This window comes from Alexandromys fortis, unplaced genomic scaffold (assembly GCF_014885135.2).
Source record: "Alexandromys fortis isolate MF-2015 unplaced genomic scaffold, M_Fortis_MF-2015_v1.1 scaffold_66, whole genome shotgun sequence".
In the NCBI taxonomy this organism is placed as follows: Eukaryota; Metazoa; Chordata; class Mammalia; order Rodentia; family Cricetidae; genus Alexandromys; species Alexandromys fortis.
The window spans coordinates 1,375,477-1,399,554 of NW_026067950.1; the positions used below are offsets into that span (position 1 = coordinate 1,375,477).

At 42.4% G+C, this 24,078-nt stretch overlaps 1 protein-coding gene across 2 annotated transcripts in view; it reads right to left on the bottom strand.

The window, feature by feature from the left end:
* Positions 1-24,078, bottom strand: part of Pcca (propionyl-CoA carboxylase subunit alpha) — a 272,275-nt gene that overhangs the window by 66,207 nt on the left and 181,990 nt on the right. For both annotated transcript variants that reach the window (XM_050150358.1, XM_050150359.1), the window contains exon 20: positions 8,770-8,868. In XM_050150358.1, the coding sequence (XP_050006315.1) occupies positions 8,770-8,868 (99 nt within the window). The remainder of the gene's footprint in view (positions 1-8,769; positions 8,869-24,078) is intronic.

A 24,078-nucleotide genomic window follows, 5' to 3' on the forward strand; every position in this document is an offset into this window, starting at 1 on the left:
GCAGCAGGCAGTGGATTTACAAGACGGGCTTTCCTTGGCACTTCCACTGGGGGAACTATAATTTGCTTTTTATTCTAATCTTTTGACAGCCCGAGAGTGTGAAAATAAGCTTGACACGTTCTTTGGGACGTTCTCTAAAGAAAGGACAACTGTTTGAGAGGCTAGAAAACGGAGCTATCCTGGCTGGCCATTACATAGGTGACATGTGCTATGACAATCTGCCAGTTAGACAAATAAATTTCAGGATTAAAAACCAGCTTGTAGCTGGGAGTGATAATGCACACCTTTAATCCCAGCACTTGGGAAGCACAGGCAGGTGAATTTGAGGCCAGCCTGGTCTACAAAGTGAGTTCCAGGACAGCCAGGGTTGTTACACAGAGAAACCCAGCCTTGAAAAATCTAAAACCAAACAAAATGAAAACCACTTGCTATAGTTTATGATTTAAATGCTAGTTGTTGTCTAATGACTTTGTCTTGGGACAAGTTTGTGTGTAAACTGCCTGGGCCACACCTGAGAAGCTAGCAAAACTTTAGTAAGAAGTCATTCCTGAAACATAGCTGCCTTCTGCCTATTTCAACTGCCTCCTTTTCAAGTTTAAAGTGAGATTTGAAAGCCAGATAAAATAATTCGGGTTCTTAGAGAAGCTAAATAAGAAGGGGAACCCAAAGAAAAACATATAGGCATCCTCCTGAATATTAACCTTCATCAGGCGATAAAAGGAGACAGAGACAGAGACCCACATTGGAGCACCGGACTGAAATCTCAAGGTCCAAATAAGGAGCAGAAAGAGAGAGCACGAGCAAGGACCGCGAGGGGTGCACCCACACACTGAGACAATGGGGATGTTCTATCGGGAACTCACCAAGGCCAGCTGGCCCGGGTCTGAAAAAGCCTGGGTTAAAACCGGTCTAGCTGAACATAGTGGACAATGAGGACTACTGAGAACTCAAGAACAATGGCAATGGGTTTTCGATCCTACTGCATGTATTGGCTTTGTGGGAGCCTAGGCAGTTTGGATGCTCACCTTACTAGACCTGGATGGAGGTGGGTGGTCCTTGGGCTTCCCACAGGGCAGGGAACAGTGATTGCTCTTTGGGCTGACGAGGGAGGGGGACTTAATTGGGGGAGGGGGAGGGAAAGGGGAGACGGAGGTGGGAAGAGACAGAAATCTTTAATAAATAAATAAATAAATAAAAATTTCCTTGTTGCCAGGTGGTGGTGGTGCACGCCTTTAATCCCAGAGCTCCCAGGAAGAGGCAGGCGGATCTTTGTGAGTTTGAGGTCAGCCTGGTCTACAAGAGCTAGTTCCAGGACAGGCTTCAAAGCTACAAAGAAACTCTGTCTTGAAAAACAAAAAAAATGTCCTTCTTTTCTTATATTAAGTCTACTCTAACATCTATGCTATTCATTTCTTCAGAATGAAAACTAAAAGATTCTGTTCACAAAACAACTTCAACAAATGGATAATTAGCAAAGCTACCTACTCAGGAAAGCAGCAACACTCACAAAACAATAAAGCAAGCATTCCCAAAATACATTACTAGGGTGGAGGAGGTGTCCTTGGCTCCCTCCCTGATTTACAACTTGACAATCTCTCTCTCTCTCTCTCTCCCTCTCCCTCTCCCTCTCCCTCTCCCTCTCCCTCTCCCCCCCCCCCCCCCCCCCCCCCCTCCCCCCCCCCCCCCCCCCCCCCCCCCCCCCCCCCCCCCCCTCTCTCTCTCTCTCTCTCTCTCTCTCTCTCTCTCTCTCTCTCGGTTTTTCAGGACAGGGTTTCCCTGTGTAGCTCTGGAGGCCGGGATAAAGGCATGCGCCAACACGGCCAGCTCAGCTGAGGATATTCTGTTATCCTCTACTTGGTCTTGCAGACTCCAGTGCAGCTCCTCCCCTCCTTTCCTCATATACACAGTTGGTGCCTACACCCTTCGAAATTCTCTTCCTCTCTCAGCAACTAAAATGTAATTGTCTAGTTAACAGTAAAGGACAAGACGTGAGTATGTGTAGAGGATTCAGGAAGCTATTTTCTGCTCTGTTAAATTAATGAACATCTCCGAATTATAAAACACACTGCTAAGAAGGAGACGCGCTCCGCTCCCAGGACTGCTGTCCAGAGGCAGGTAGCCCTGCCTCGGAGTTAATGCCTTAAATTACAGCCATCCATACATCCCAGCTGTTAAACTGTGATTAAATTTTTTGAAACAGTGAAAGCAGCTATTTCTGTTCTGCTGGGGAGCCTGTTCCTAAGATGTGTAACCGTAATTGATGTTTTCAGCAAAGTGAAAAGGAGATGGTTAATAACTACTCTTTCATTTCCTACTTCTTTAGGAAAAAACACTAACCCCTGCTTACTGTGTTATATATTTATATATCTGACACAACTAAATACATGGGTTCATATTGCATTTGGTGACTCCGGAGTAATCACATGCATACAGTACAAAATAACAGCTAATTACTTCTAAGAGGGGTGGGGTGAGGAGAAACATCTTAAAAACAGGGAAAACATTTGCGTTAAGGCTGGAAACATGCAGTGAAGCAGATTCTGTGCACAAGCACGTGATTGCAAAGATAAGCAAAACTATGAGCCCCAGCATTTAGCAGTCCAATTAAAAAATGAATTTCAAGGGTAGGGGATACAGTTCATATCGTGTTCAGTCCCTAGCGCGCATCCAAGAAGACATGCATATACATGCACACACAGATGAACACAAAAATTAGCTTCAGGAACTAGGATTGGAACTAAAATTTGTTTTCAGATCCTGTGAGGGACATTTTAATCTAAAACACTGACAAGGAAAATTCTTACTTTATCGTTTTAAAATGGAAAACTAAAAAAAAAAATCAGTTAAAACCAGGATGCTGGAGCTGTTTCAAAAAGTTCCTTCAATTTCTGTGCAGCTGTGCATTTGTAAATATACCATGGACATGCACACAGCCTGCATCGTACTGACCTTTCTTCATACTCCGTGCTTGGGTAATACTTGGTTACCTAGGCTTAGTAAGGACGTTATCATGTCATATAATCTATTTAATACTCCAATTAGTTCATAAATAATCCATTCAATCTGTTACTTTGCAGTAAATGTCATGAGATTTGTGTGATGCTTTTCCAAATTTATCTGCTTTAATGTGGAAAATTAATTCCACCTAGTTACTTAACAATGACTTATTCAACACAGGATGCATGAAGGCTACAATCTGCTCTTTAAGATCACTTATAATAAAATTATTTTCTCTTGAAAACATTTAAGTGAGAATAAGAGAAAGGAAAAGCCAGTTTTCAAAAGTACGTGGGTGAATAGCTCCCCATCACACAATGCAGAACCGGTTAGACCTTAGCGGGATCTTCGTATACTCTCAAAAGTATTTAGCTGCTCTTCAGGCCTGAAGGCAGCCTGCTGTGAGCAGGTGGGCAGAAGAAATGGCCGCACAAAGCAGCAGGCCGGGAGCAGTTGGGCTGCTCTGCCTGGGAATGTCAGACATCGTGACTGCACGAAAGGAAAATCTAGTCTGTGAACCGCTAACAAGAAACGCTGGATCGAGCAGGCAAATCACACTGTAAGAAATGGAAAACGTTTTGAGTTGCTCAAAGAAAGGAGAAGAGTCTCTTTCAAAGGTTCACAGGAAGGGAACATGGGCCTAGCAATAATACTGATAATGACAATAAAAAGTTCTGTTCATTCAGCATGCTCCTCTCTGCGGAGATTCTAGCACACGGGGAGGAGACAGAACGTGAACTCCACACAGAGGACATAGCACATCTCCATTTTCTTTCCCACTTGAGTTAAGCCCTACAGGCAGGAAATCATTCCATCTTGTATGAAAAGCTCTGGTTTTTGTTGGGAAACCCATCTTTTGCTTTAAAATGAACTCATTTATCCACCCTTCATTAATTCTGTTAATCCAGTTCATCTGTGTGTATGCAGGAGGGGATGACATTACATGTCATATGGTCATATCTGTGTATGCATGTACATGTTCATCTGTGCACACTGGTGTGTATCATGTCTTGTGAGATGGGGCTCTAACTGACCAGGACTCGTACTCTAGGCTAGGCTGGCTGGCTAGCAAGTGCAGGGATCCTCCGCTCTGATCCCCAGAGCTAGGATAGAAACCATGCTTCTTCATGACTGGTGTTTTCCATGTGTGCTGCGGACAGAACGCAGTCCTGGGCTTGCAATGCAAGCAATTTACCAGCTCCTTAACCCAGTTAATTTTTAAGTGATAAATATCACAATTATGGTTGACACACGGAGGGGAATTGGAACAAACGAAATGAAAAAGCCTGTAAGATTTTATCTGAAACACTGCTTGGTTTATAGACGGTTTAGCAGGCAAGCTGTCTCAGCAACAGTCATACCAGTCACCTGGGACTTCTTCAAATGACTGAGGAATTAAAATTTCAATTGTATTTTGATCGATTTGATTGTAATTTTAAAAATATAGGGGCTGGAGAGATGGCTTAGTGGCTGAGAACACTTGCTGTTCTTGCAGAGGACCCAGGTTCAGTTCCCAGCGCTTACACTACAGCTCACAATAGTAAGTGATGCCAGTTCCTGGAGAACGTATTGCTTCTTCTAGGCTCCCTGTATATCAGGCATGCAACTGATGCACAGATATACAAAAGGAAAGGCAAATGCTTATACAAAACACAGTAAATCTTTAAACTATAGCGATATAGTAGATATTTCTATTAACTATAACTTCATTGTTTTGGTAGTCTGGTTTGAGATGGTGTACTAACACACATGCCAGACATCTGTGTGCTTCCTAGGGTCACATAAATTTCATATTGTTTTATATCGATATTATATTTCACATATATTCTAGAATATACAAGTATATTTATATAGGGTACATTAAAATTAATTTCACTTTTTAACTTTAAAAATATAGCTCATAAAAATATACAAATGAAATAAAAGAAAGAAAAATAGACAATTTTGTATGAGGCTTACATTCCATCGCTGCTGCGAAGGACTATTTAATGCAGAGCTGTGAAACAGGTGACTTGAATATCTAAGTGCATCTTGTCACAAAGCACAGGAGAGTGTAGGGTTTCCAGGTCACCCCAGAAGCATTTCTTTAGTAAAACTAAACAAACTAACAGACCCTAGATCTAGGGGGAAACACTAGCAAACACACAGCAGAAAAAAAGCAAATAAATCGTAAATACTGTCATTTGATTTTTGATATTTGAGGAAAACTTACTTGTCAGATAAATAGGAAAAATAATTAATTAAGGCAGTCAGTGAGGGATGACCTTCAATTCCACCCAACAGTTTTCAATGTCCACTCCTATTAGACAGACTGCTCCCTGCTTATCAGCATTGATCAGGGTTCTCTGCAAGCACAGGATCCTAAGTCAGAGAAGAGAAGGCCGCAGCAGCAGCTTGGTGCATATGAGCGGCTGTCTCTGGGCGGAGTCACGAGCACCAGGCAGGTGAGGGGGAGGCCATGGTGTGCACAGGCCCCAGGAGAGGAGAGGGACAGCTGGAGAGACTTCTGCTGCTCTCCAGATCTATGCCCATCAGAAGGTGGTACCACTGCCCAGAGCAAACAGCAGTGAACCATTGCTCTCAGGAATCATGGTGGTCTGTATCTGAAGAGCTATACCGGCCTGGCTGTCTTATGGTTGCAGATTCTACCAATGTGGAGGTCAGGGACTAGAGAGACCCTACAAAATACCCAAGAAGGCTGTCTAAGGAACAAGGTTACCTAGGGGAAGGTTTGGGAGAAGAGAAATCTAAATCTTGGGATCAAAGGACAGCTAAGGCAGACTTACTTCAGAAATTCTGGAACCACTCCCTGACCTGCCCTCTGCCCATCGAGCTACCCGACCTCATGTGTGCCGGGAGCTTGGCAAGAAGCAGGTCGCAAGCCCAGTGAGGGCAGCACCTTCAGATCAACTGAAGGGTGGGAACCACATATAAAACTCATTAGCCAAGTGACTGTACATAGTAGGCCCAATTGCTTTTGAAAGAGAGTTTAAAGAAAATAGGGTGCCCATGAGGCTTACCAGTGATATCGCCCTTCCCACTGGAGACCCCATGGATCCTACTGGCCTGAGGCCTGAGCAGAGTCCACAGTGTTAAGTAAGGCTCTGTCAGATTTGGCTCCTCCCTCAGCCCTCACCCCTTAGCTCAGGTGAGCGCACAGGTGTGAAGCAGCTCTTCTAACTGTGGCTCCCAGGCCAGCATCCTGAGCATCACTTAAGAAGCAGCTAGAGGTACAGACGGAGTCTAGACCTACGAATTGGTCAGGTGTGCAGGTGTGCCCACAGCCTAGGCTTGACAAGTCATCCCAGTGGCTCTTTCGCACTCTGGCAGGGAAACAGCCAGAAGAGAGCACAGTGCAGTCACAGCTGGTTCAGGCTCCTGCATGGAAGCCTGACAGGGAGACTGTGTGGGTTTAAATCTCTGCTCTACACCGCATTAGCTAGATGACCTTAAGTAAGTCACTTCCTTCCTCTGACCCTCGGGGTCTCATTGAGAAGTGAGCAGACCATCTGCTGTGTAGCATTAGGAAGATTAGAACATCCCTATGTGCACTAAGCTTCAAATGATACCTGTGCAGCCTGGGCACACTCACGATTCACACTGATCATCACTTATGGCTCACACTCACTCCACGAGGACCATGTGGTGGTAGTCTGCCAAGTCAGCTGAGTCCAACTCCACAAAAAGTACATAAAAATCATTCCTGTCCATAAGGAACAAAAGTTCTATCTTGACTTTAGCGGCTGATAGTTTTGCTGATGCACCATTGATGTTTCTGAGAGAGTTCACGTCCACTTAGAGAGCACTAGCTTGGTCCCACAATTCCTTTCAACAAATCCAGGGGATGCCTCAATGGGTTCATATATTCCAGGTATGTGGATGCTCTTTGCAGAAAAGAACTTACAAAATAAAAAATAAAATTGCATGAATCATGCAGGGGCAATGGATTTTCTAGGGGAAATGGTGATTTTTCTAAACACATGTCTGACTGAAATTCTAATGCCAAATAGCCACCAAGACAACTATCAGCAGGGACACCAAGAAAGTAGTAAAAAGTGCCATGACAGGAAACCTTGAACAAAACTGCTATGTCTTCCCACCACTGAGGGTCATACTATGTACCTAAATACATAACAATTGAACTTCACGTGACCCAACCACAACCATACTCCAATGGGGAATATGCTACTGACCACAGGTACAACAAAACCACCACTTCGAAGATACAGTAACAAATGCATTTATTATCCACTCGTTCACTTGTTTGCTTGTTTGTACTGGTTTGCTTGCTTGTTTACACAGGCTGTTTTGTAGCTCAGGCTGGTCTCCAGGTCTACAAAGAGGACCTTAAGCTTCTGTGTAAATTTCATTAGCTTGGGAAAACAATCAGAGGTGAATGGTAGACTGCAGAGACAGTGTAGTCAAGGGAAATTACATGATCATATTATAGTCTCGGGAGGAGAGGAAACACACGTGTGGACTGAAAGGACTGTGCGCCCTCAACTCCATGGCGGAAGCCAGAACAACCAGGACGTGCTGTATCTGGAAATGAGCTATGGGTGGGCTTCACTTCCCCAAGTGCCAGGGTTACAGGAGGGCACTGCCACACTTGGTTTCCTGCAGCACTGAGGATCAAATTCAGGTGCTGTCCCTGCTAGACAAACACGCTGCCACGGAACCACATCCCTAAGCCCCAACAAATGGGATTTAAGTAGCGTGAAAGTGTATAGTGATATCTTTCCAGGGTCTCTTCTCATAGTTTATAAAGTTAGAAATAAGATGAGGCAAAGAGCTAGGATGTAGGAGAAACATATCATACAGGGAGAAGACCAAACGTCACGCTCTGTGCTGGGAGTTCGAGTTCCCAGTCGCATACAGATGACACAGCAGGGGAGTGCAGCTTGGGAACTGCTCAGTCAGCAGATGTCATCCACAGCCTCCATCAGGAGAGACGGGACAGGTATGGACATGGCCTAACACAGCCAAGACAGACAGGTATGGACACGGCATAAGGCAGCTGAGACTGGGATGAACACGACATAACACAGCTCTGGTTCTTTGGTTTTCTATAAAATTGAGCTGGAGAACCAGCATTCGATGCTATGGGGGATTCAAGGTTCTCACTCACATGTAATAACCACATTTTCTTTTGGTTTTGTTTAGAGTTTGGTTCTCCAGCAGCCTTTGGCCTCAGAATGAGGTGTCCATCGTGGTTTAGCTCCTCCTCTGATGGTTTTCTACTTTAAATGGAGGTCAGTGATTACAAAGACTATGCCATCTACTCTTGGCTTCAAGGCACCTGCTCAGAGGAAGACACTGTACATTGGTGGGGTGGACCCCCAAATTACTAATTTTCTAAGATATATGTTATGGTCAACCTGCATGGTCATGTTTCTGCTAAGACTGCATAATTTTAACTGTATAAAAAGAAGGTAACCCATGCAAACCCTGATTTATAATTTAAAACCTACAATGAAAAAGATAACTTCTTATCTAGTAATTTTTTAAGAAGCCTGTGGGATTATTTATTTCCAGCAAAATATAATGCAATGGCTTTGTAAGGTTGTTAGAAAGAAGGAAAGGAAGAAAGAAAGAAGAAAGGAAGGAAGGAAGAAAGAAATTGAGAAAGAAAATATTCTCTGAAATGAAGACACAGCCCAAAGTCCTCTTGTATAAGAAGAAAAAAACTTTTACAACCACAAAAAGCACACAATGAAAGAAGCAGCCTTTTCTCATTGTGTCAGTATTCTAAGTAAATCGTGTGAACATTACCTGCACAGTCCTCTGCATGCCGTCAACGCTGACAGACAATAGGGGTGACGCCAGGTTCCACGTACTGGTCACATTTAGTTTCGACCCATCAACTTCCACCTGTTGTGACACGAGATCGGACTGTTACCACGGAGAAAGACAGGAAACTGATCAAGTTCACTGCTGCATGCAAAGCAGCAGCCATTTTAACAGATGGCTTCCAAACAACCTGTCATGTTTACTGCTGCAGCCATGAAAGACAGGGGCCAGCAACAAAGTCTCCCCAGCCATCTCTGGGGAGAGGTGAAGGCCCTGCGAACAGCTGCCTCTGGGAACTGAGGCTTCAAGTGACTTCCAATAAGTAACAAACAGCCTTCTAACTCAAAACCTAGCGGACATGCTACATTTACTGCAATTAGACAAGTAATGCATATAAATTCCAGTGACACTTGCAACCCACACAACAGGGCTTGCATATAATGTCCTCTCCAAGGACCAATGGAGAACTTTCTCGGTGCTAATTTTAATGACAGACTAAGCACTGTTATCTTAATTAAGCACACACCTTAATTAGACAAGCCTCTCTGTGCCGGGCGCCAGTCTATTCAAACTTCGCCAAGTTTGAATAGACAATCATAATTTTTTGTTCGTTTTGTTTTGTATTTTTTGAGACAGGGTTTCTCCATGATGTAGCCCTGGCTGTCCTGGAACTCACTTGGTAGATCAGGCTGGCCTTGAACTCACAGAGATCTACCCACCTCTGCCTCCCAAATGCCAGGATTAAAGGCATGCAACACCACGTGTGGCCCAAAAATTATTACCAAACTATCATAATAAAGGCCATAATTTTTCAAATCAGAGATAAAAGTAGAGAAACATTTTTAATTTCTAAGTAAGTAACATCAAAGAATAGAAAAAGAAATCAAGGTTAACTTAAAACACTCACCAAAGGAGCTGGGCGGTGGTGGTGCACACCTTTAATCCCAGCACTGGGGGGGGGGGGGGCAGAGGCAGGTGGATCTGAGTTCGAGGCCAGCCTGGTATACAAGAGCTAGTTCCAGGACAGGCTCGAAAGCTATAGAGATACCCTGTCTCAAAAAGAACCACTCACCGAAGGTTCTTTTTCTGACTCTGGTACAAGAGATAGGTTGCAAATGACACCATTGCTCTGCCAGGAGGCCCTACCGTCGGAGATGGGAGTCCACCATGGCCTGGCAGTTCTCTCAGAGCATGGCAACATGGAGGACTCCCACCTCATCCCACCCGTTGGCAGAAGGCATTGTGTTCTCTACCTGACCTCACGGGCTGGATAAGGCCCTGCTTGCCCCTTCTGCCCTCTTTGCCCCCACAGCCCGGTGGCCAATGGACTTTGAGAGAGGAAGGACCCACACTCTTCTAAGCCTGTACACACCTGCCCAAGTTGCCTAAATCAGAACCAAGGCATATGGCTGCGAACAATCCCCCACTGTCAACTCTCCAAACTGCAGCCAACTCTGTAAAACTAGATGTCTTTTTTTTTCTTTTTCTTTTTTTTTTTTTTTTTTTTTTTTTTTTGTTTTTCGAGACAGGGTTTCTCTGTGGCTTTGGAGCCTGTCCTGGAACTAGCTCTGTAGACCAGGCTGGTCTCGAACTCACAGAGATCCGCCTGCCTCTGTCTCCCGAGTGCTGGGATTAAAGGCGTGTGCCACCATCGCCCGGCTCTAGATGTCTTTCTGTTGGACCCTCGGGGACAGACAGAGACAACAGTGAGCAAAGACTTGTCTCTGTCAAGTACTGGCTACCCTAAAAGGATCCAAGCTTGAGGGCACAGCCAGAGAAGGTTGAAGGCTTCATGACACTGTTTACTAAAGAAGTGGCTTCGCTGCATCCTGATAGGAGTCTAGAAGTTTCTACGTGTCGGTCAGGTCTAAGTCAGGATGAGGATCACATGACACAGGAGAGTCCATGACTGCAGCACACTGCAGCAACTGTAGGCAGAAGTCTTTTCAATGCAGTCAAAGCACCAGAAAAGCTCAAATGAGACAAGTTACTACTCAACAGTCAATGGTCCAGAGCCCAGCAGCATAGACTTGGAAGGCTTCTGCCCCACCATCATCATCTTAAAATGGCTCTGACTACTGTTCTAAAGATCCTGGCACATGCACCTAAACTCTACTGTGGTAGGGTCTGGGGGCAGAGGAAGAAGCATGAAACACCAGTGCCTGGAAGAGTATCTCTACACAGAAGGAAAAAACATAATCCAGTTCACAAGGAAGCTTGCCTTCTTTCCTCTCTACTAACAGTAGAGAAGTCTTATAAGACTCCACATGACTTAGAAAAAAAGAGACCACATTTCCTTATAAACTAGATAAGAAATCAGCACGAAATTTGTGATTTCACTACCTCTGGAGCAAGAAAACTGTCACAACTCCAGTAATAAACATGAAGTACTTTTGCAAATACTGAATAAAGGGATGTCCCAGAAACCACCCATGCCTTTTTTGGCCCCTATCAGTAATCAAATTTCCCCAAGACACATTTGGTGTAGAAGTCCTTCTGTATATGTGTTACTTTTATTGGCTATTGAATAAAGAAGCTGCTTGGGTCTATGACAGTGCAGAATAGAGCAAGGTGGGGAATTCCAAGCAGAGATAGAGGAGGAAAGAAGGCGGAGTCAGAAAGACACCATGTAGCGTAGGAGAAAGATGCCCACCGACTGGCCTTACTGGTAAAACCATGAGCCTCGTGATAAAATACAAAATAATATGAATGGGTTAATTTAAGATGTAAGAGTTACTTATATAAGAAGCCTGAGATAATAGACCAAGCAGTGTTTAAATTCATACTGTTTCTGTGTGATTAATTTGGGTCTGAGTGGTCAGGAATGAAAGAGCAGCCTCTACCAACACACATTTAGTGGGCAATAGATGCAATGACTTTATTGATACTCTTATCAGAGGGTGAAACTCAGCTGTGTGGACAGTCCACCCAGGAGCAAAAGTACCACAGCTTGCATCCATGGAAAGTTAGGGCAGACTGAGCAGAGGAACTCTGGGTGCTATGTCTTATATGGTACTCACACCAATCTTCATCCATGGAAAGTTAGGGCAGACTGAGCAGAGGAACTCTGGGTGTTAATCTTCCATGATCACCAGAGAAAGGGATGGAGGATGGGAGACATTTCCTCATTACTACACTGAGAACCTTGCTGAACTCGCCACCACCCTACCTCTTCAGTGACAACCACTAATGCGAAAGAAGCCCTGCCACAGAAGAAACCAAGATCAGCCGTGCTCAAAGAGAGAGAACCAGCTTGAGGGAAGTGCAACCTTTGCTTCTAGCCAGGCTTCCCTAATTCAACATAGGCAGTGGTAAGCAAATAGCCAATACTGCATCTTGAGATACGACTGAGGAAAATGTTATAAGAGAAAAGGGTAAATAAATTAGGAGCATATAATACAAGAACAACTACTCAAAGAAACACAGGAAGACCTCAGATAAATAGTTCTCCAAAGACTCAAAGCAACCATAGGAAATGTGACCTTCTTTAAAAAAACATCTCAAAGAAGAAAAACAAAGGTTCAAAGAAGAGATTATACAATAACAGAAGGAAATGAAAAGCAAGCTGGTAGAGCTCAGAAAAAAAAATGAAGAGAAAAATAACACTATAGAGATAAAGCCACATGAAGAAGTGACCAGAAATAGAATGTGACTAAAAAGAAACACCAGGACATAGAGAAACTCTACACAACAAGATAGAGCCAGTGATATAAAAGCAACAGTGAAGAAAACAGACATGGAGAAGGAAGACAATACAAAAGATACACAATTGCCTTCTTCAAAAAGGCATATAATACAAAGGGAAATATATGAAGCCAAAGATAAGACAAAGTAATTTTACTGTTTAGTTGTTTGTTTTTTGAGACGGAATCTTACTATATAGCTATGGCTGGCCTAGAGTTTACTATATAGACCTGAAATTTACAGAGATCTGCCTGCCTCTGCCTTCCAAATGCTGGGATTAAAGGTGTGTGCCACTATACCCAGCCAGAGTAACTTTTCAAAAAAAAAACCCATTTAATGTGTAGGCTTGTGAGAATAATGCCTAAAGAAATAATTATACGGCTACTTGGGTAAAAATAAGAATCTATACACAAGAAAAGGAAAAAATTAAGTTGTCATAATTAGCCAAGGGCAACCAACACAGGAGACCTCAGAGCAATTTCTTCCAAGCAGATCAAAGGAAACAAAGTAACCAATTTTATACCCAGCCAAGGTTTCCCTGAGATATAATATAAAAATATATTCTCTGCAATGTAGGGACTTGGAGGGGGTTTCAAAATGAGTTATCTTTATAGGTACTAATATAAAACTACTCTCAAAGAAATACAGAATATACACAGTGTGCCATCCTTTCTTAAGAAAACACTAGGCACATGTACTTTTTGTTGTTGTTTTTTGAGACAGGGTCTTGAATATAGTCCAGGCTTGAATGTAGCCCAGGCTTGACATGAACACCCAATTCGCCTGTCTCTGCTTCCCAAGTCCTGGGACGACAACCAAGGAACAAAACAGCTATCTTTAAAATGAAGCAATTTACTGTCTGCTTATTTGATTATAGTGTTGATATGGAGATCCAGGGCCTCTTTTAAGCTAGGCAAGTGATTTGCTCTGAACTATATATCCCCAGTCTCCAGCGATATGCAATAATTTTAAAATTCTCACTATTCTTTACTTCCCAACAGGAAGGTATCTCTCTCTAAGGTGACCTTTGAACTAAGACCAGAAAGATGCATTGGAATTAGGTAAATGTACGAGTATTTGTGTGTGCAAAGGAATATACCAAGAAGGATATAATGTTTTCCCAAAGAAATTCATATTCACACAAATGGCACACGTACAAATATCATATAACATACACACAAAAAACATTTTTTTAATCCCAAAGGAGAACAAAATAAAAAGCCCTGTGGTGAGAAGCAGGCAACACTGGACAACACACACACAGATAAGCAGGCAACACCGGACAACACACACACAGATAAGCAGGAGTGAATCCACCCTTAGCATGGGATACTGCCTCACGGGTATCTACAAGCCAGGACAGCCAAGCTGGCTATTGGCAGCTGGATCGAAAATACAAACACCGACGGTCACACTGAGGCAGAGAGCCAGAGCACACACTGGCCACTTGTCTTCTGCTGTAAGCAGAGTGTACAGGAGGGAATTTGAAGGTTGCCCTGGGGAAGGGGAAGCAGCGCAGCAGACTGAAGAGGTTCTGAGAAGGGATTTTCGAGAGGAAGAGTCATTTCTGGGGTACACATACTATGAGAGGGAAATTATACATGGTTTCAGTGGTGGCAAGAAGGGGGTAGAATATTGAAGAAAACTTCAGGAATCAGGTGGTCACAAGCAGAGGGTACAGAGACCAATGGAAAAAGATGCAGAGAACAGCTTCAGTAGTAGAGGGCGGGAGAGGAACTCCCACACAACGCCAACCTCTTTCCATCAGCTCACTGTCATTTCTACCAAAACCTGGAGTTCTGCACAACCTCCCCTAAGCCCTCCAGGGTCTCCAAAAGGTTCTCCCCAAAGCCAGGGCAATTTTGTATAAACATGGAAATGGTCATTTCCAAACCCAAAATAAAAGGGACATGGTGATGCCAACATGAGACCGAGCAAAAGGTGGTGGGAAGAGTGCACACACTAAAAAAACAAACCACCTGACAACAGCATGCAGTTGGGTGTGTAAGGACATCGGGTGTCTTACCATTTTGCAGTCACCTAAAGATGAGATGCTAATTTAGAGCCATAGGTGTTATAAATTTGGCTGAACTGGAGCTTGGCTATGGTGGGTGGGAGTTATGAAATAAACGTCACTAGCTCTATGTTCTGATAACTTTCTCCCAGCATAATCAGATAGTTATTCAAAATAAGAATATGTGAGGCACTCCATAAACAACCCAATAGTATAATTTCTTTCCATTTCCAGAAGGTATTTTTCCACATTTAGCCATCTGCCTCTAAGCCTGCATTTCACTGAAAACAGCCAGCTGCATCTGGGGCACAGGCGATGCTGGTGAAACATTTCCTGTGAGTGTTTGGAACGTTCGGTTTTCCTATCCACGTCATTATCAGGGAAAAATACACACCCTGTATTTGTATGGCACTGGACTGAGATTACTTACATTATCACTAAAAACCCACACCACAGAGGACTTCCTAAGAGTTATCACCTGGCACAGTCAAACGCTGCTGCTTCTGAGGCAGTGGCACCTGGTAAGCTTTTAAAAACTACTCAACATTAGGAACATAAAACCCCAAAACAAAGTGTTTCCCAGCCCTGCTCCACAAATGATAGAACTCTAGGAAGGTGTGGGCTGAATAAAACCTTCTTCTAGTTTGCCCGGCAACTCTGCCACATTGGAATTCTACTTTTTAGTGTTACTAGATGTCTAGGAGGTTAGCACTCTGCAGAGGTAAACCTGAGCTAAAACTGCGAGATTCTATCTACTACTTATCTTGCTTTTGCTTTTGTTACAAATGTAACACAACACACTGACATCAGAAAGACGGCGAGAGGACAGCGAGAGGCTCCATTGCTTTCCAGAAGGGCATCCCTACCTAGTTCCTGGTCCCTTAATAGACTGAGTTTTTCAAGTTCCTGGGTTTTTTGTTGTTTATTCTTTGACAAGGTTTTCCTACATTGCCCAGGCTAGACAAAAGTCTTGATCCTCCTGCTTCTCAAGTGCTGGGATTACAGGTATTCCAATCTGGCATAGGAACCTTATAAATCACCACACTGCACAGAAAATGAGTAAGAGAGATACCGTTTTCAGATTTGATTCTCAGGCTGGAAAGAGAGAGCTGCAACACAACAGACCCAGCTCAATCCTCTCCTCCTTTTTTACATATAAAGCTAACTCAGCAGCAATTACCTCTATGTACTCCTAAGAGAATTAACATAAATCCGTATTAAAAGCTGAAACAGATGGAATGTAAAGACAGGGAAAGATTGAGACAATGGTTGGAGAGAGAGCTTAGTGGTAGGGTTTGCTTTTCTTCCAGAATTCTATTCTTAGCACCCAAGTCAAGTGGCTGTCACCATAGCCTGTAACTGCAGCTCTGGGGAATCTGGCTTCTTTGACCACCCATACCACATGTGTACATGCATACGTGAACATACACACACAAATGTAAGCACACACAAAAAACTCAATCTTTAAAGATTAGGACAGAGGACTGCTGTATTATAAATGCTTTTTTTGTTCTGTAAAGTCTTGCTCTATAGATAGAGATGTTTAATGTTTGCACTTTTATGTCTTAACTACTAACAACAAAGACTTTTATTGTTTAATTGTTCATCAATGAATAGGCATATGTTGCCGAGATCTCGGTGAAGACCTCCAATTGCCGCGCACATCGCACCCCCGTGTCCGCGCTCTGTGCGCTGGCACCCAGTTACTGAGCTTTGGACAAGGGGCTGGAGGTTAAAATACACAGACACACACAGACAGAAAGACAGCCACACGGGTCATCCTTGAATTCCCCAAGGATGCCCCCTTTATTGTGTTCAGGGGCAGATTATATAGAGATAGCCACGCCCCAGCCAAACCCACCAGAAACCACTCTCCTGCCATCAGGAGCTCCTGAAGGTCTCGTGCTCAGAGCAGCTGTAGGCACTCAGATCAGGGGATTACAAGAAATTCAGGATCTGGGGTCTCACTGCTCCCAACAATATCTAGACTCTTCATTCACAGAAGCACCTGTACACTGTAGTTGGCTGTTTTCACTCTTGGCTCTATTGGGGGCCCACCACCCAGCTCCCGAGTAAGTAAACATGGAGGCTTATTCTCTCTTATAAATGCCCAGCCTTAGCTTGGCTTGTTTCCAGCCAGCTTTTCTTAAATGATCTCATCTACCTTTTTTTAGCCTCTGGGTTTGTATCTTTCTCTATTTGATTACCTTTCTTTACTTCTGACATTGTGGCTGGCAGTGTGGATGGTTGTCCCCTGGTGACTTCCTCTTTGTTTTGTTTCTTGCTCTCCTATTTATGCTCTCTGCCTGCCAGCCTCACCTACCCTTTCTCCTGCCTAGTTACTGGTTGTTCAGCTCTTTATTAGGCCAATCAGGTGTTTTAGATAGGCAAAGTTACAGTTTCAGACTTAACAAACGCAACATAAAAGAATGAAACACATTTTTGCATCATTAAACAAATACTCACAGCATCAACAGATGTAACACAATTAAAACAATATTCCGCAACAGTACACATGCAGTCAGTCAGTTGGGCTATTACTTCCATCCAACATTACTCCAGTTTGTGGATATGTAAAACATAAGTATTCTTTCAGACTGTCAATAAGAATATAAAACCTTGTGATTTAGCAGGTCTAATAGTTTTGGTACTTGCTTGCTTTGACATTTAAGTGAAGTATGACAGTTCTGTGCTATAGTTAATGGTTCTTTAACTTTCTATATTAACACATTCTGTGTCTTACCTTGTGACAGAAAAATGAGATTTATAATTCTTTGATTACATTTATTGTGTGTGTATCTATGTGTGTGCAAATGCACACGCTAATAGTTTTCTCTCTACATAGCCCTGGCTATTCTAGAACTCACTCTGTAGACCAGGCTGGCCTTAAATTCAAAGCGATCCACCTGCCTCTGTCACCCAAGAGCTGGGATTTAAGGCATGTGCCACCATGCCAGGTACAACAAAGAATGTAATAATCATGCTTTGTCCAAGAATGTCATAATGACATCTAACACCTTGCATGGAAAGAATAAATAATTTTGGAAAAAAATAAAGAATAAATAATTTTGAAAAGAATAAATAATTTAAGAGATAACTGGCAAAACGACAGCCATAGTGGCAATAGCAGCAGTGCCACTATACACATTTGTGAATATAACACTTTTAGCTCTCCTATCTAGGAAGGATTTTCCAAAATTATTTCCTGAGTTTCTATGGAAGTAAATGACATAATCTAATTATTCTTCATGCTAATCGTGGAAAGTATTGCCAGCTCCACAAATTATGGCTATGTACTATGTAACCTTAGGCAGTTACTAGTCTTATTTTTAAAATAACTTATAAACGGGAAGCAGAAAATGGTGAAATCGTTGCCAGCCTTCTAATGAATATTCCAAATAGCTTTTATCTGGGCCCTTTCCATAAGAATTTCATATACATAAAGTCTTTAACATTAGTACACACAGTTCTGTGCCTATTTGCCCAGATTTGCCCGTTGCTATTATTCCTCTGGCAATAAAGAACACTTGCATGATAGTGCATGAACCCATTTGTGTTTTAGCTTATGTTCCCCGCACAGGAGATTCTCCTTACATAAGCAGTCAATCACACTAAGAAGTTAACATTAACCCAATATTACCATCTAACCCTGCTTCGATTTATGTATACCAGTGATGCCTTTAGGGCAGGACTGGGGTCTGGTTTAGGATGGGTGTCTCTCTGTTCTCTGTCTGGACCAGCTTTTTATCTGTGCATTGTTTTCTGACACGATGCTACGGCAGGCTTACATCACCTCACGCCTTGTCCTTCTTGTTTAGGATTAGGAGATGGAATCTTAGAAGGGAATCAAGTCACAAGGGTGAGCCCTCATAACGGCTCAATATTCTTATAGGGACGAAAGAACTTGTTTGCCTGATCTGTGTGCTGTGCTCTTGCTCCTTGGCCCCAGCCTTGGTGAGACATAGCAAAAAGATGGCCATCTGCAAGCTAGGGAGATGACCCTCACCCAGTTTTGGGTCTGCCAGGGTGCTGGTCCTGGACTGGAAAAGTGAGCACTTGTTCTGTAGAGCTGCACAGAACACACGCTAGGGCAGCCCAACCCCGCTGCCTTGACAGCTGTAGGAGTACAGACCAATTGCACTATAAAGCGTCTCCTAGTTTGGGATCACATTTCTTCACAAGTGCTCATCTTAGCAAGGTGAGCACAGCAATGATGCTGAGATTTTTCAGCACCAATCAGGAGTCACACAAATGTCAATCTGTCCTACTCCCAGTGATGCTACTCTCTCTAACTAAAATGTTTCCTGCCAAGCTATATTAAACCCAAGGGAAGGACATCCATATCTATTTCTATCCTTACTGATTATACACAAGTTCCACTGACTGCCCAACCCATCAAGTTTATTCTAGACTTTCCTCATTCAAGATCTTCCAATCCCTTCAAAGAGAAACTACCTTCCAATACCTGGTTGACCTGGCTCACTGCATCACGATTTCCCTGCCTACTTCAATGTGTTCAGTCTACACAGTACCTTCTGCCCTGCACATATGTTACAGTACATAAAAGAAAATTAAATTATAAAATGCCTACCCTTTGTTGCATGACCCCTGGCACACCATGGATGAGGTCTTTTCTTGCTTTGAAATTCTACAGTATTTCGCATCGCTGTGCATTTATCTAATGGTGCCTTATGACCACCACTATCACTCAAAACCCTGGAAGTCCATAGGGCAGGTTAGACCATTTCTCTTTCATGCCTCTCATGAAGAGCTTAACACAAGGCCTTGATCTTGAAGCCTAATATCTACTATATTAAAGTAAAACATGATCTAGTTATATAGAAAATATAACTTAAAAATTGAATGTGTAATTGTGTGTGCCTCCATGTGCATGTCTTGGAGCACATGGAGGCCCCAGGATAACTTTGTGGAGTCCGTTTTCTCCTTCCACCTTTAGATGGGTTCTGAGAACCAAACTCAAAGAGCTAGGCTCGTGGGACACGCACCTCTGTCTGCTAAACCTTCCCATGACACAGAAAAATACACCTTTCATCTCTATGATTACAGGCCTATTAAAGAGCTTTGAAAACCACAGCTTAGACAAAAATATCAAAGAGACACAAGTTTCACCTTCACATTCTTCAGTGTCTGTTTTTCAGGCCTTAGATTACTCTAATCATTAACAACATGATTCTGTTCTGAGGTTTCCTAATACAGCCGCTGTAAGATTAATAAGGCACCTCTAAGTTAAATCTATTTTAGTTGTAATGTCCAACAAGATGTGAATAATACTTCTATTTAAAGATCCATAAATGCTTACAATAGCAGTTATTTCAACCACATAAAGGACTCAATTAAGCTCTTTCATAACTTGAAACCTACAACAGACTCTACAAAGATCTGTACCTCATTGCCCACCCAACGTGTGTACAACATGGCAGACTTAACAGCTCATTTAAAGAAAGGCAGGCAATGAGAAAGACGTTTACAACAAATTTAAAATGCTACTTAAAATTCTATTCCATTTCTGGGGCTTCACTTTTATGTCCAGAGAACTAACATTATCTATTCACACCGTTATATAAATCCTTTAATCTTGAGGACTGTGAACAGAGTAAAGCTACTCTATTGTGTGCAAAACTGTGCTCTCAGACCCCAAAAGAAGATGTCTGGCATGTTTCCATAGCCTTGAAAGAGCGTGTGGCTAATATAGATTAGTTTTGGTAGCAGTTACCAGGACTAACACACTGGCTGTGGCCAAAGTGAAAGCTGGCAAGCCAGAAAGGAATGAGTGGGAAATAATTAGGGATGGAACAAGAAATTAATGAGCAGATTAAGTTCATCCTTAAAGATCTCCAGATACAACTGGAGGTGCTGGTGAAATCACTCCTATGATTTAATTCCTTACAAAGTTTCTGAAAATCTAAAACATTTCGAGCACTCCATTCTGAAGCCAGGAATGAACCAAGTCCATCCTTGTTAAAAGCAAAAACCATGGGGGTAAAATATCAAGAAAACAACCCCAAGCTGTCTTGATTTATTCCATATCTGATTAGGTAAAGATCAATATTTGGAACACATTCCAGGCCAGATGGGGATACATAGTGAGGCCCTGTCTCAAAAACAAACGAACAAAAACAAAACAAAATGATAATTTTACTATTACTTTATTGCAACAAGTCCCAGGAAGCTGCAGCAACAGCAGAGTGCAAAATCATGACAGTTTCTAAAGCATTATAATTGGGAAAGGTGCACTCCAGCCCTTTTCCTCTGAGCTGAAACCTCTAACAAGTGTCTCTCCTGGGCCACCTCTACAAGCAGGGAGGAGCCTTTGGCTGAAGGAAACAAGAACCAAGCATGTTTTAACACAATGAGGCCGAGTTAATTAGCAGGAATCCCAAAGTGGAGATACCTACTTGAGCAAGCACAGGCTAAATCTCTCCTAACTCACCTAAGGCAGGCACTGGCTTTCTAGAAAGCATTTCAGCTGATGGAAAGCTGGCAGGAAGAGTAAAAGATGCTGATGTGGGATTCCCCGCTGTATGCTGTGAAAACCATTGGTTAATAAAGAAAGTGGGTTGGCCTATAGCAAGGTAGAAGGAAGGCGGAGTCAAGGAGAAGCCATGGATCCTCCACCAGAGACAGACATGCTGAAACTTTAGCAGGCAAATCACAGCCACATGGTCATACACAAGATTAATAGAAATGGGCTGAATTAATATGTAAGAGTTAGCCAATAAGAAGCTAGAGCTAATGGGCCAAACAGTGATTTAATTGATACAGTTTCTGTGTGATTATTTTGGGACTAAGTGGCCGGGAACCAACAAGTGGCTCTCTCCTCCTACAAGATACCACTTACATATAGGTGAACACATCAGTGTAAAGGGTGGTGTACTTATAGACAGAAGAGAGGCAAAGAGTTCCTCGGTGACATTTCCAATTGATTAAGGCAGAGATTTAGCAAGCTCCATTAGGTTCATTTTGCCAAGAAATTAGCTTACTTGTACATGAGAACACCAAAGAGTCTGTGAAGCTACATGGCTCTCGCTGAGACAGGCAACTTCCGACAAAGGAACCAGAGCAGGCATGACCTGAGAAAGATGTAGCAATATAGGTACCTTCCAGCAGGAGGGGTTAGGGCCACTGTGAAAGTTAAGTAAGCAGCTGCCCTATGTTCTAGAGAACTATACGCACTCATACACGCTTGCTCACACACACTCGCTTGCTCACACTCACACACACACACACACACACACACACAGTTTTTCTTAGTAACCCCATGTGTCCATCATCCAAGTTCAAACTGCATCCCTTCAAAGCCAATGCTGGGACATCTGTGTCTTTTCCAGATTCCCCCACATGCTGTTCTCATGTCACCTGTAAATCCCTATGCATTAAGTTTAGCCTGTACTAAAACACACATCAAACTCTGGCATTACATTAATCAAATAAATTAATCTCATGATCAGCAATAATAATAAGTTCCTATGGTCTTCTCTGAGCACTAGGAGCAGAGCAGGGAGTGGTAAGCAGGCAATAGAGCAGACAGCTATAAACGGTTACCTGAGAAACACTCACTAACCACATATCCTACATACGAGGCTTTCTCTGGTTTCTATTCATGGAAGGGTGGGGTCATAATAAAGGATCCCCATTAGTCTGGGTCACAGAAGTATTTCAAGATGCATGGAAAAATGCTCATTATCATTCAAGTTTGCTAAACCCATTCAACCATTCAGCCCTTTGCTTTCTGATAAGACTGCCAACAACTATGCCAATTAGTGTCAATTGGACGTTAGATTTTGTAACATCTGCAGCTGCCTACTGGTTAGTTTAGCCTGCAGGAAGGAGTGACTGATGGCTATAAGTTCCAGCAGCTTGCCACCCCCTGACTCCGAGAAAGCATTTGCAAGACTACGAATTCCTTAACTGGATTACTTTAAAAGTGAGTTTTCCAAATTAAGTTTCTATTTCTTCTTTTTCAAGACAAGGACAAATTCACCATTCATTTGTAAACTATATTTTGTGTTAATATGGAGCATTATAACTAACAAAAATTTAACATACAAGAGATTTACTGAATCACACATATGTTTACTTCAAATATGTATTTATGAACTGAAAGAAATAATTTCAAGATTATCATATGTTAAAGTTAGGATTTCATTTAAACATGACTAAACAAATATCTAATATTTTGAGATTTTTCTCATTTTAGCACAGGATTTCTTATTATTTCTTTAATGATTTATAAACCACAAGCCAAGAAATACCTAATGTGGAAAAAAACCATGAACATCAGAATGTTATATATCTTCACATTCAAGCATCCACTTCATCTTCATGGTTAAAGAATTGCTCACGACTTAAATTCATGAACTACTTTCAAAATCAAAACAATTCATCAGTCTTTGATTCATCTTTGGGTCAAAATGCTTCACTTTGGTTTGCTGTAATTAATAGTGACAGTGTTTATTTAATCCCACAGTTGGAGCACGTTGCCCATAGCTGATGAATGCTCCTAGACCCAACGGACTGCTTAATGGCAAAGTGCAACCCTGACAGGAAGTACAAGCTGCAGTCAATACAGAAGGAAAGCACGGGAGATGTACACAATGTAGCATGTTCTATCTGGTGTCATTACTTAAATTGCTACTTTTCCTCAACAATCTATTTTGCAGCTCCAGCAAGTAGAATAAATGGTAATTTTACCTGCCAAATTTGGCACAAACGAGGACAAGCAACTTCATTAGCAGAACAATGCTTTCAATATGATTTTTTTCTCTTTTCCACCCAGTGCCAAATAGTAGAACAATTCAAATCAAGAAATCTAAGCAAAATTACCTCCTCTTGTTGAAGTTTCATATGCTTGAATAAGCAAATGATCTACAGAATGGTAGCAAGAATATCCTCCTTGCAAGTTAGTATTTTTTTTTTCTGTATTGCAGCTTAATTACAAGTTGGAAGGCTATACCCATCCAAGAATGAAACACCTCCTCAGGAGGTAAAGTTTTCAGTGTATTGGGGGCAGGGAGGAGTTTGCCTATTGAACGTTTAAAGCACGTCTGGTGTGTAAAACTACAAGGCTAAGCCTGGATGCAATTTTTGGCTAAAATGTCAATTAATGCACTCAAACTAACGGTGTGAAATGAGACTGAGCAGGTCTGCTTTAGTCTGTGCTAAACTAAGACAAGTAACATCCACTGCTACCTTCCTCACCAGTTACAACCAGTGCTCACACTTGGTGTTCTTAGTAGCAGCCAATAAGCAAAGTCACAAATTCTTTCAAGTTCCTCCCAGACGTGCTCAGAGGCACAAGACCATGACTCACTCTGAACCTGAATTAGGGGGTGTGGGTAGCAGGTGTAAGTCACTGCCACTAGATTAAGAGTAAACAGAAGTACGGTGAATTTGATAGCTACTCAACAAGTCTACCCAGTTATTTACGACACAGGTTGTGCCAGGTTTATACTCTCCATCTGCGGCCTTAAATATACTTCATACAAGAGCCATACATCACACATGTAACACAACCAATAGTTTTTATTTAATGACCTGGGGTGACACCAATATAAACCTATCTTCATGCGCTG